Below are 13,754 nucleotides of genomic sequence, written 5' to 3'. Positions count from 1 at the left end.
CCTATTAAAGGGTCTACTATTGAGTACTAGGAGCGCCTTCCTGGTTTCTGACTGCCCCTGTGAATGTTTGCAAATGCAGCAGCCTTCCCGTTACTAAAGGTTCTGCTTCCGCTTCCTGTGCTCAAGGCTACTGCCAAGTGAATGTCTTGGCTAAGGTTTATTTTTTCTTAAGCTGATCATGACTTAAGATATTTGCCTCACATTCACAGTAAAAGAATCTTTTCTTGGTTTGACATTTAATGCACACACAAAATAATTGATTCCCTACAGATGTCCATGGGGATGTGGGCATTTGGTCTGGAGAGACTTTCTCTTTGCATTTTTAGACTCCTGTCATGTTGATTGTAAAGAAGAACTTCACCTATTAAAATAAAATGCATTATAGAGGAGCGGAGATCATTAATTATGTTATAGCTCTTTATCTTTTTATGACACGCATTGCTGTGTGTGTGTACTGCTTTAAAACGCCTGCTCTGTAGTCCATTATAGAGGCACAAGAATGCTTTACGCGAATGCAGTAAAGTGGCAGATGCTTCTTAATGACAACTTCTCAAGTCATTTAGAAAACAAGTCAGTTCTGGATTTGCTGTTTTTTTTTTTTATAAATATGGCAACTGTGTACACAAATGATCCCAAAGATGTTAGAGCTGATATATGAAACCACTCGTATAATATTTTAGACTGCTAGAAGTTAGTTTAAAAGCCACAACTGATAGCATTTTAATAAAATTAGCATTTTTCTTACTATGCAAGTCATTCTTTGTCATTATCAGGAACCAGAAAAAGACATTGATTCAGTATTCTGAGCTTAAACTTCTTTTCTTTTCTTCTTTGGAAACCCGTGTTGAATGTTGACTTCTCGTTAGCAATGTGAGGAGAACAGGCGGTGGTGAGTCCTGACGTGATGACAGGGGCACATGGGGTCCAGCACCTGTAGACAAACACAGCTCCTTCCAGAAGTAAGTTCTGCATTTTAGAAGGCACCGGTGATGCCCATGTCCCCCTTTGTGCAGTCATTCCGGGGCTCACCTCTCCTCAGTGTAGTGGGCAGACACCCACAAGGCATATTCCAAAGGGTTCCAGGGAAGCCACCGTCACCGCCCTGCAGTCTCTGCCACTCAGACTATATGGGTGGTATTTACGAAGACATCTGTGTTCAGGAAACTTTCGTTTAAAAGGTAAAGATTCTTGGCAGCGTTAATATGCACAGGCCGTGGCATTTACTGTGGGTGACTTTGTCCAGCTCCTTGGTATTGGGATCAGACAAGAGGGCTGAAAGAGGAGAACAAGGTCACGAGAATCAAGGGGATGAGGCCAAAGATCAGTTCTGCCATCTTCTAACTTTGCTCTCCAAGGGTCTGGGTACCAGTGAGCTTTCAGAACATGCCATTGGGATGAGATTTCGGGAATAACACAATAACTACTCTTGAGTTTGCATTACTGATATTTAAATACAGATCTGTGTTAGTGTGTCCACTCACTTGTCAGAGAATACGGTGCCATGTCTTACCAAAACATCCTAAAATGAACCAAGGCCCAGACACTAGCAGGAGGTCCAGATCATTTCCGTGTTTATAGCTCAGTGCAGTGTACCTAGCCACTGGCCTCAGCAGGACAGTCCCCTGTTCATCTGTGTTCAATTAGTGCAGCTGCTGTTTCTCAGGCTCGGGGCTTCAAATGATTTCTCCAAAGAAACCTTAGAGGAAAACCAAGGTGTAGTAGATAAACAAAGTCTGAACAGAGTTTTCAAAATTAGCCTGCTCAAGTTTGAAATTGTCTTTTCAAACATAAACTTAAATTTACTACTAATGACTTAACTTCACCTCACATGTGTATCACACTTAGAGGTAGTGGTGTCAATTACTGGCTAGTAACTTACTGAAAAGCACCCAGAGCATGAAGACTAACCTTGTTCACACAGAGAGGACATGCCTATTCACATACATCCATGTCCCAGCACCACCACATGGCACAATATGCAGGTCCATATTGTTGGCATGGTCCAGGGTATCCAAGTGGTGGCTCATGTTGGTCTCATACCTGCCATGTCCCGTGGCTGCCACTTGGCAGCCTGGACATACCTGTTCACATGTGTTCCAGTCTCACTGTTACCTTGGGGTCACCTGAGCTTGCATGTTTGCATATCTATCTATAAACAGATCGATATAGGTATGTGTTAAAGATGAGAAAGAAATTGTTGCTAGTAGCAGAAAGACACAGGAGCAGAACAGAGTGTAGCCAAAGGCCTTATAGTAGACTGCAGCAAGAGAAGTTCAGAAGATTCCAGATGACCAGTGAGTGATCCTCAGTGATAACAATTCAATGCTTTTACACAAAAACAGTTGCTAAAAATCTGCCAGGACCAGTTGTGAGACCACTGAAAGAAACACTGGAGCAGGGTGATTATGATATACAGAGGCCAGTCACTACAGAAAACTCAGTTTATATGGAAGACCTGGAGAAAACATATTCTCAAAAAAACAAATTTATAGAACAGGTGAGCTTGTATAGACTCTGAAAATGAGGAAGGCTTTCTCTAATTGCATCTCTTGAAATTGTCATTTTACAGTATTTGTGAGGTCATTTGATCATTTGTATATCTGCAGTGCAGAACAGAATATTGTTCCTGTCTTTTCTGATTCCTAGACCCTAGGGGTGGTCAAACGTGGTCTGCTGCCTGCTATTTTTTTTCTAATGTTTTATTGATTTCTTGTGAATTTTACATCGTGCACCACAATCCCATTCATCTCCTCATCCCTCCATTTCTGCCCTCCACTGTTGCAACCTTCCTGCCAAAAGACAAAAATAAAGTAAACAAGCAAAGAAAGATCTCACCGTGGAAGCTGTGCTGTGTCACAGTGTGTCATATACCCTTCTGCCTGAACAGTTTTACTTGCAAATGTTCATTGCAATGAGTCACTGGTCTGGTTTGAGGCCTCTGGCTTCTGCTACTCTATCACTACTGGATCCTCACAGAGACTTCTCTCAGATCCTGTTGTTGCCCTGTGTCATAGAGATCCTGCAGCTCTGGAGCCACAGAACCTGCCCCATCATGCACTCCAGCAGTTCATAGATGGGGTAGATGTTGGGATGGGCCAACTCAAAGTCCTGGATCTGGGCCTGAGTGATAGGTGACTTGTTCAGCCTACCAGCTCTCCTGCTTTGCCCAGCTCTCCTAAAATATCATTATCTCCCTTTTTCCTTTCCAGCCCCTCCTATTTCATCCCCTTTCACACCATCTCCCATTAACGGCCTCTTTTTTCTTTTTCTTCAATTATCATTGTTATAAATTTATGTATATATAAATATATAAATAGAAACCTCCTAAGTCTGCTTGGTTTTGCTTGACTGTGTATGACGTCAGGGCTGACCACTTGGTATTAGATAACTGGTTAGGGGGCTCATCACTAGGCACAATAGTAATTAAAAGCCTGTGCTTCTTTGCTTAAGGGGTAGAATCCGGTGAGATTTCCCTCTTCCAATTTAGCATGTCTACTCATATTATTGACCAGGACGTGTTTAGGCAGTCACTTTTTTATGATATCATGAATGAAGCTTCCCTGTCAGTTTTAGGAGACACAGTCTCCTCCATACTGCCTATTTCTATATATCCCACAAGCTATAAAAACACATGGTATAAAAATCAAACAGTATTTCTTGCCTCATTAAAATTATGTGAAACTTAAATATTAGTGTCCATAAATAATGGTTAGTTGGAACAAAGTCAAATTCACTAATTTGCATATTTCTAGGCTTCTTTCATGCTTTGAGCATTTTTATAGACTGTACAAAGCCTGAAGTTTTACTATCAGTCTTTAAGATAAGGGTTTTGTGACCCTTGATTTGGAACACAGAGACACTCTGAAACATTTGTTGATGAATGAATGAGTTAATAGTAAACTTTCTACATGCCAGGCAGTTTTATACACTATCCTACTTAATATCCATTGAATAAGGGGACTATCTTTGTCAGTCTTCAATTGCTGTGAAGAAACCCCATGACCACAGCATCCCTTATAAAGGAAAGCATTTGATTGGGTCTGGCTTGTAGTTCATTGTCATGGTAGGAAGCATGCAGGCATACTGGCAAACATGGTGTTAGAGAAAGAGCTGAGAGCTCTACTAAAGCTCAAAGCATCACACATACAAGAATCACACACCCCACTCTCATCAATGGACAGATCATGGAAACAGAAACTAAACAGAGACACAGTAGAAACTAACAGAAGTTATGAACTAAATGGATTTAACAGATATCTATACATTTCATCCTAAAACAAAAGAATATACCTTCTTCTCAGAACCTTATGGTACCTTCTCCAAAATTGATCATATAATTGGTCAAAAACAGGCCTCAACAGATACAGGAAAATTGAAATAATTTCATGTATCCTATCAGATCACCACGGACTAAGGCTGGTCTTCAATAAAAACAAAAACAACAGAAAGCCCACATACACATGGAAGCTGAACAATGCTCTACTCAGTGATGACTTGGTCAAGAAAGAAATAAAGAAAGAAATTAAAGACTTCTTAGAATTTAACGAAAATGAAGGCACAACATACCCAACTTTTAGGATACAATGAAAGTGCTAAGAGGAAAACTCATAGCTCTGAGTGCCTCCAAAAAGAAACTAGAGAGAACGTACACTAGCAGCTTGACAGCACACCTGAAAGCTCTAGAACAAAAAGAAGCAAATACACCCAGGAGGAGTAGACAACAGGAAATAATCAAACTCAGGATTGAAATCAACCAAGTAGAAACAAAAAGGACTATACAGAAGATCCACAAAACCAGGAGCTGATTCTTTGAGAACATCAACAAGATAGATAAACCCTTAGCCATACTAACCAGAGGGCACAGAGACAGTACCCAAATTAACAAAATCAGAAATGAAATGGGAGACATAACAACAGAAACTGAGGAAATTCAAAAAATTATCAGACTCTACTACAAAAACCTATACTCAACATTTCTGGAAAATCTGGATGAAATGGACAATTTTCTAGACAGATACCAGGTACCAAAGTTAAATAACGATCAGATAAACCATCTAAACAGTCCTATAACCCCTAAAGAAATTGAAGTGGTCATTAAAAGTCTCCCAACCAAGAAAAGCCCAAGACCATATTGGTTTAATGCAGAATTCTATAAGACCTTCAAAGAAGACCTAATACCAATACTCTTCAAACTATTCCACAAAATAGAAAAGAAGGAATACTACCCAATTCATTCTTTGAAGCCACAATTACACTAATATGTAAACATATGAGACAAGGCTTTCTGGAGTTGTTCATTACCATCTACAGTAAATTCATCAGGAACATCACTAATAGGCAGTGATGTTAAATCTCAGCCTAGAATCACTGAGTTCAAAGTTTGAGTGTGGAGCCCAGAAGCACATCTGTTTATCCTTCAGGTTCTCTTAAGAATCTGATGTCTTTGAAGAAAGGCAGAGTCTTGGGCTCGGAGGCTAAAGACTTTGTGTCTTTGCTCAGTGTCTTAGTTGTTGGGTGGCTGTGGACATTCTTCCTAGAGCAAAGGAACAAATGACATCATACACATCATCATGTCACATACATCCTAACATTGCTGCTTTCTGACGTAGAGTGGAAAAGACAACTGAGAAGAAACTTGGCTCACTGACTTTTGATAGGTAAAATACCTGAAAATCTTCCGTGTTCTTTTAGTTAGTCATTATTTATACAAGGAATGCCAGACTTTTGAAGTCTCATCCTGCTAATTCCCTTACATTAGATAGGTAGAAATCATAAATGAAAATAATCTGGAGAGATGGCTCAGTGGTTAAGAGCACTGACTGCTCTTCCAGAGGTCCTGAGTTCAACTCCCAACAACCACATGGTGGCTCACAACCATCTGTAATGAGATCTGATGCCCTCTTCTGGTGTGTCTGATGATAGCTACAGTGTACTTCTATATAATAAATAAATGAATCTTTAAAAAAAGAGAGAGAAAGAAAAGAATCTACCCTTTTAAAAAGGCTGAATGGGCTCTCTTGTTTTTGTTTCTAGGAAAGTGAGCGCTATGGTATGATGGAGGCACTAATGGCCTTTAACATGCAAGGTACTGTGAAGCCCTGTTTCTTCTCGCCACAGGAGATGAACTCTGATAGACAGCCCCTTCCACAGTCTACCCTGTACTCAGCCTTTTTGCTTCCCAGCTCCAGGCACTAACAGGGTTGCTGTCTCCTTTGTGGTTTTTAGAAAACAGGGACTGAGAACTGCATGCCCGGGATAGCTATAAACTGCAGAAAACTGCCAGATGCACTCTGCCAGGTATCTGAGTCCTTCCCTCCTGCCTCGTGTGCCCTTCAGCACAGAAAAGGGCTTAATTTTGTACTGGAGAGAATCCAACGTACATTGGTGATGAGGATGCCAACATAAAACATAAGCAAAGTGGCCAACTCCCTTTCCCCTTTTATATCAGTCGTTCCTCTGATAATAATGCTGGTTAAGAAGGGCATAGCTACGGTGCCTTCTGTGGACCATCTATGTCCCCTGTGGGTTCAGTGCCACCTGGGTTGCATGGAACACCATTCCCCTTATGTGCCACATATAACAGATGCATTTCTAAGAAAATGACATCATTCTCAGTGGTTTGTGTGATCGTGACTAGCTTAAAAGCTACAAAGTTCATGAGAAAAAAAAATCATCCCAGTCATTAAGATAGCAAAAAGACTACGGCACGGTAAGGTGATGAGGACGAAAAACACGAGAGTAGTGACTTAAAGTCCCACAGATTATTTTTATAACTCATATCAAATATAATCACAACATTTCTTATTCAATAACTGCCTTTTCATTGGGCAAAAGGCTTCATCAGTCTAAACCCCGGTAAGTGCCACATGGCTGTTGGTTCAGGACACTCAGCAAATGGCTTACTACATAGCATAGCTTGCTACAGTAATTGGGTGCCCTCGATGAGTACAAGCGGACACAGCTCAAAAGCAGCCTTGGAACTAGCTCTGGCCCACTGCCCCCTCCTTGGCTCCTGGCCATGAATTTTGAGCCACCGACTCTCGGTTTGAATCTAAGAGAGACCAAGATGACTGAGGTGACCGTCTTTTCCTTGAGGACCATTGTGAACAGAGCTCATTCTTATATGTGCTCAGTAACAGTCAGAGATGGCTCACGATAGGAGTGCACCTTCTCTCCCTGTAATTATTTCTCGCTGTAGGATAAATAGAGATACAGATCTCATTTCCAAAGCTCAACACTCTATTTGGATTTGCTTTCAATAAAATATCTATGAAGTGTCTTCAGCAAGATCCCTACTTAATGGGATTTAGTTGTTAAGCTTAATTCATATCAGATTTACTAAATGAGAGATCACTGTCAACTTATTGTTAATTGAATTCAATAAAATCAAGGTTTCTATAATTAATGTAACTACTTAATCTTTTAGCTCCATGAATGAATATAATTTTCTGAGCATAGGTTTCTTCTCGTTCAATGAATTAGTAACATCTCGAGGAAAATAAATGTATTGTGAGTTCTTTTACTAATAACTCTTAATATCAAATTAAGTAAATCCAAATATTTAAAACACTACCTAATGAAAAAAGCAAAACATTAAGCTAAAAATGCTATTATGTTTTGAGTATCAGCCAAAATCCAGTGCAGTAATAATTGAGAAGTGGCTTACTGTAGTGGCTGAGTGACTTTTCCCGAACTGAAGCAAACAAACATCTTTCCAGTCCATAAAAAGCGGCTCAAGAGAGCTGAGAGCCCGCACCTCTGTGTTGGAGACTGTGGAGTCCCACACCGTCAGTTTGGGACTACTTTCAGGCACGTGGGCAGCACGCGGGTAGTGGAAGCGGACGCTGTGGAAATCCCGCTTTACCTTGGCTTCCTATAGATGCCTTATCCCTGGAACTTAATCCCCTAGACCCTTCCTACTCCTAGTCCTCTGAGGAGACTCCTCTCCTCCAGCTATCTTTACTGCTAATATAACCTGGAGAGGAGCCTTGTGACTCATGTAGCTTTGGTCCGGCTCCTGAGCCTCCTCTTTCACTGATGCTTCTGAGTCCCCCCTCCTCCCTCCAGAAGGGAAAGTTCCAATTCTGAGGATGAACTGTAGGCAGAACAAAATGTGGCTGCAGTGCCAGCCCTTGCTTCTGACTCCCTTGATGCCAACTGCATTTCTGGGCCTTGTTTGTATACATCAGCTGAGAGTATTGGGCGAGAAACAAAGATTAAAGTTCCTCTTAGCGTTAATTCTCTGAGCCTGTTTACTGTAACAATGTCAGAAAAATTTTCCTTAGTTTTATTTGGAGGATTAAATGTTCACTAGAGTTGATAGAGCAGTCAAATGAACACGCTAGGAGCTGTCAAGCAATCCCTACACCCACTACTTTGTGACTAGTCATGCCCGCCTGCGCTTGGACTTACTCACTGCCCTAATTATCTTAAACAAATTCTACACATTGGGTTCTTGTTAATAGCATGACCGCTCCGCCATATTTGTGACTAGCTCCTCCAGGTCCTGGAAACCGTAATTACTAAGTCATCAGCCAGATCCCATATGCATATGCAGTGTTTTGTCCCAGTGGTGATTTTTTGTAAAACTATGGTAACTATGACAACTGGAATGTGGACCCTGATACAGTACACCATTCTTACCCAAATGCGCAGTTTTACTGGACCGTGTGTGTGTGTGTGTGTGTGTGTGTGTGTGTGTGTGTGTGTGTGTGTGTGTATGTTAGTGCAGGGGCTATGCAATGTTCTCGTATGTATGAGTGCGTGTAGCTGCCAGTGAGAACAGCGATTGGCTGGAAGCTTTTAATGGGCTCTCCACAAGGCCTGTTTGTTCCTTGTCCCTTATTTCTTAAACTTTGTGGGACCAGAAATGTGTCTTACCCCCAACACATTCTTGAGTTCTTAATTTGAATGAGGCTGCAGGATATTCTTTTAAAAATTTTCCTTTCTCTGGTAAGGCTGTCTCAGATAATGCATCACTATGGTTTTCTGCAGCCATTAAGAGCTCATTTCCTTAGACTCAGAATGTTTCTGAAAAATTGCTCAGTGATGGAGCCGGAGAGGTGGCTCTGTGGGCACAGACACTTACTTTACAAGTGCAAGGATCCAAACTCCATCACACACAAACGCAGGCATGTGGCTACTTGTAAACTTAGCATTTGGGGATAGATGCAGGCAGGCCCACACATTCACTGACAACTCAGGGTTATCGAGACCCTGTCTCAAGATAATAAGGTGGATGGCAATAGAGGAAGACACTTGTCCTACACATATAACGTGTGTGTGTGCGCTCATCTACCTGTATATTGATTGGTTTATTCTTTTGTGAAGTGTTTGATATTTAGTTTGCTTGCATTTTTTGTAGAATTAATCTTCGTGTATTAGAATATACTCTTTTTATATTAGAAATAGTAACTTAGAGATAAATATGTATGTCTACAACCTAGAAAAATATGTCACATACACACACACACACACACACACACACACACACACTAACTAAAAGGTATAGTCTGAGATGATAAATAACTAAAGATTATAAACATACAGATACCTGCACACTCTTAAATTATAGTCATGGAAATACTTCAAGTCAAAGAGAAAAGGATGCACTAAAGGATTCTGGGAGCTTGTCACGGAGACGCATGCTCATAGTCTTCCTGCTTAGGAAGCAGAGACAGTGGGATCATGAGTTAGAGTCTAGTCTGGGCTGTATTGCCAGTGTCTGTCTCAAAAAAAAATCTTGAAATATAGGCAAAATGTTAAGTTTAGATAATTAACTATCTAATGTTAATTTAACAACTTTCATCTTTATAGAAAATTAATATATTTATGATTACTGAACATAAGTTGGGTTATGTAAGAGGCTTTCCATTGAAGGTATGGGACTCAAAAGCTGCACACACAAAATGTGCAGATTTGACTGTATATTAAAAAGCTTTGTAAAAAAAAAAAAAGCTTTGTAATAAGGACTAATAAATAGTTTGCAAGAAAACTGTGTGAAAACATATATATATATGTATATATATATCTCACACATTTTTCTAGGTTGTAGACATACATATTTATCGCTAAGTTATTATTTCTAATATACAAAAAGTATATTCTAATACCTGAAGAGTAATTCTACAAAAAATCCAAGCAAGCTAAATATCAAACACTTCATGAAAGAATAAAGCAATCGACATACAGGTAGACGTTTGCCTTTGCGAAGACTAAAGAAAGGCAGAAATTCAAGCAAAAACTGCAATTCAAGAACTCATCAAACGGCCACAATGAAAGCTCAGTAGTAATTAGACACGGAAGAGGGGGACTCACGGAACACTCCACCATGGTGTCCTGTCAGAGCCACACAACTGTGGACTGAAACTAGGGGTCAAATAACTGCAAATAACTTCTTCCCTCTTGTAAGATGGTTTTCTTCAGCTATGCTGTCCTGTTGGAAAGTCGACTGATACACCGAGTCATTAAAAAATTAGTAGATGAGCAGGGAGAGTGTCACATGCAGTTCTTCTTTCCTTCAGTTTGTAACCATGTCGACCAAGCAAGGGCACCCTCCCTCTCTTTCCCAGAGCTGTTGGCACACCCATATGTACCTCTTCTCTGTCCTCTGCACCCTCTGCCCTGAACCATGTTCTGATATGGTGCGGCCCTTCAGATTCTCATTTACAAATGGTCTGCAGTCTTCATGCCTTCCCATATACCATTGCAGAACTACCTCATAGCTGGCATTTTTTAAAAACATGTCTTTATTGTTACATATTCTAGGTTGATTATGTAATATTTCTCCTGCAATGAAGATCCTAGCTTCTGTGTCCTCATACTCTCGTTTTCCTGTGGTTCAGATTTCCAACAGTGAAACCACTAACTGTATCAGCGAGTAGATATATTTTTAAATTGAAGATATACTGACAAACTGTCCTCGACAGAAAGCTGTATCAAGTTATATCCCCAACAAACATGGTTGAACGCCTACCTCTTTTAAGGGTTCTACTAAAGAGTACCATCTATGACAACCAAACCTTTAACGCATGACCCTGTGAGGACACTTAAGATCCAACTCATGACAGGTTGCAATTCTTTTATTATGTTGAGAAACAAAAGAAATTATAAATGTGAAATAACCCAGTTGTGAACCAAAAAGGAAGAACTTGGTTAAAAATTTATTGCAACAGATCTCTAGACCTGCGGCTAAAATTAAATAAACAGAAAAAGAATGCCTCTCTTTTGTTGTTGCGTTAATTGTATCTGGAGTATTTAGTTGAATGATTTCTCGCTGATTATTTAATTCCTTGTATTTAATTGATATGTTTACAGATGTTGGGTGACAACCGTTGTATAAATACCTCCCATTGTGACTTGTCTACTGTAGTGTCTCCTAGGGAGCTGACTGTGAGCAGGGAGTTAGGGAAGGAGAAACAGATCCAGAGAGCAGCTCCCTCCCGCCTTATCTCCACAGGCAACCGGATTTCATATTGATAAAGTTCACCATCTCTTCTCTAGTTCTTTCTGACTGTTCGTGGCTGCTGTTGCTGTTTTGACGAGAAGCTGAAATGAGCCAAGCCCACTTGCTTCATTCTTCCTACTAATTTAATTTAATTTCAAAGGAGAAATTCTCCAGCACAAATAAGTAAGTGCACACGGATGGACCCGGCAACCCTGACTCAACATGCCCTATCAGTTGCTTCTAAATGTAAAGACACATCCTTCAGAGTTGCCCATGCACGATACGAAAGAACTAGTCAGTGAAGAAGGAGTACTTGGGAAGTGGAATGACTGTTGCCATCTCTGCTCACACAGCCTTGTTTAACTGTAGTATGCTGATGACCACACCCTAAGTCAACATTTATTGTTAAGCTGTACCAAAGATACACAAGATAACAAAATCGGAATTACTTGGGATCCGAAATACACCTAGCAAACTCAGACTCTTGCCAAATAACTTATTCCGGATGGAACTGGGTATTGTTCATTGTAATGAGTCATCTTTGGGCAAGTGCAATAGAACCTATAGGGGCATTCCATGGCCTGTGTTCAGTTGTTAGGACGGATTTTAGTTTTCACAGCTCTTGTTGCTAAAAATCGCACAGTGGAAGCTTCAGAGTTCTGCTGTAGAAGTTCTCGGTGCTGCCCCCACCTGTGCCCCACCCCACTCCCCAGCCCCCTTCTTGTTTCTCTACTGAGAGCTGCTTTGTTCCCCCAAACAATCTGGAATTACTTAATGATGCTAATGTTTTCTGGTTTTACTGTTTACCTAGGACTCAAATGTTAAGTGTTTGTGTGGGTAACTCCCTTTTTCTTACCCCCTAGCCTTGAATTTACTTAACTGTTCTCTCAGCAGGGAGAAGCGCTTATCTCTCCCTCTCTGCCTTTGCACTCGGGTGTTGTTGTTGTTGTTGTTGTTGTTGTTTGTTGTTTTATTGTTGTTTTAATTGACAAACGTGGGTTGGCTTAGTCTCTGCTTTTTTGTCCCCTCAGGAGAACTTGGAGCTACCAGTGGATGATTCTGAAGCCGTGGGGCCTGCGGCGGCGGCAGTGATTAGACAGGAGTATCATGTCTTATACTCCTGTAGCTACCAAGTGCCCGTTCTGTACTTTAGGGCAAGCTTTTTAGGTAAGACCATGTCTAATACAGAAAGCGAATTTATAAAATTTACATATAAGACAGGGAGCCCATTTGGAAAATCGTTCCCGAGGGAGGAAGAAAATAGAGGTAAAAATAAAAAGCTGTGAGTGAGGTAAGGTTTTACCAGTAAGACTTCTCATGCTTCAGAAAGAACAGACTTCACAGTGAATGATATCATCCCAGCCTTAAATCTGATCTTCGCATTTCTGGCCTCTTGCCTGAAGGTGACTAAGCCACCTGGCCGTTCTTGACTTTAAACAAGTAGGAACAACTTAAAGCTGCAATGTTTATTTACTTCTCACTTTTGCAGTAAAGATGTCTTTCTGTCTCAAGCAATGCCATTAACTCAAAAGTTCCTGGGCTTCTTTCACCAAGAGCTTATGGTTATTTCAAGAGCTGTTTATTGGTTGGCGTAAAGCATACTTAAGACTAGCAGTAACACCTCCGTTAGCCATCTTCACATCTCAAATGCCTCAGTGTCTCGCTGTGCTGTTATTTAACTCATTCTCCTGCCAAGAAGGTGGACACCTTGTCTCCTTGGAGGCCTCTGCTAGTGAAGTTTATTTAGTGGCAGCCACATGGTGTCCTCACACTGCAGCTTGGGGAGATCAGGGAGGCCGCTGGCTAAATCAGGTCAGCTTCAGGGTACCTTGCACTCGGAGCTCCATCCAGCCCACCTCTTACCTTGTGTCTCTTTCTGTGCATGCCTTTCTCGGCAACACTGCCTTTGCAGACTACAAACTTCCGGATAGCTAAGCCATCTGAATTTCGCCAATGATATTTTATTTTTAATTAAAAAGTAGCTTAAGCTGCTTTGAGCGTGTGTTTGGTGGGTTTAATCACTCGCCGCTTTATATTGTTTAATGGTCTCCAGTTTTGCGGGGCTGGCAGTTTAACAAGCACTTACGATTTAAAACAAGAGCAAATTCTTAGAGACTCCCCGGTGAGAAGATTTTTAATCTGAGGTGCAGTTCCTAAGAACTGACAATTTCGGGTTAATTTTTAACCTGGGACTTGAGGACTGAGGACACCAATAGTTTACTAACTCTCGAACTCTTGCTGCAGACTCATCCATATGATTATTACTAACCTTTAAACATTTGCTTTATTGTAATTATATTTGATTTGG

At 40.7% G+C, this 13,754-nt stretch overlaps 1 protein-coding gene across 13 annotated transcripts in view; it reads left to right on the top strand.

Moving 5' to 3' along the window:
- The window catches only part of Atg10 (autophagy related 10), a 290,792-nt gene that overhangs the window by 157,432 nt on the left and 119,606 nt on the right, over positions 1 to 13,754 (top strand). For 6 of the 13 annotated variants that reach the window (NM_001429164.1, NM_001109505.2, NM_001429163.1 and 3 more), the window contains 1 exon segment: positions 12,478 to 12,613. In NM_001429164.1, coding sequence (NP_001416093.1) covers positions 12,478 to 12,613 — 136 coding nt within the window. 13 annotated transcript variants of the gene reach the window in all.

The sequence above is a fragment of the Rattus norvegicus genome, chromosome 2, assembly GCF_021556685.1.
Source record: "Rattus norvegicus strain SHRSP/BbbUtx chromosome 2, alternate assembly SHRSP_T2T, whole genome shotgun sequence".
Taxonomy (NCBI): Eukaryota; Metazoa; Chordata; class Mammalia; order Rodentia; family Muridae; genus Rattus; species Rattus norvegicus.
This window is presented reverse-complemented; position numbering and strand designations above follow the sequence as displayed.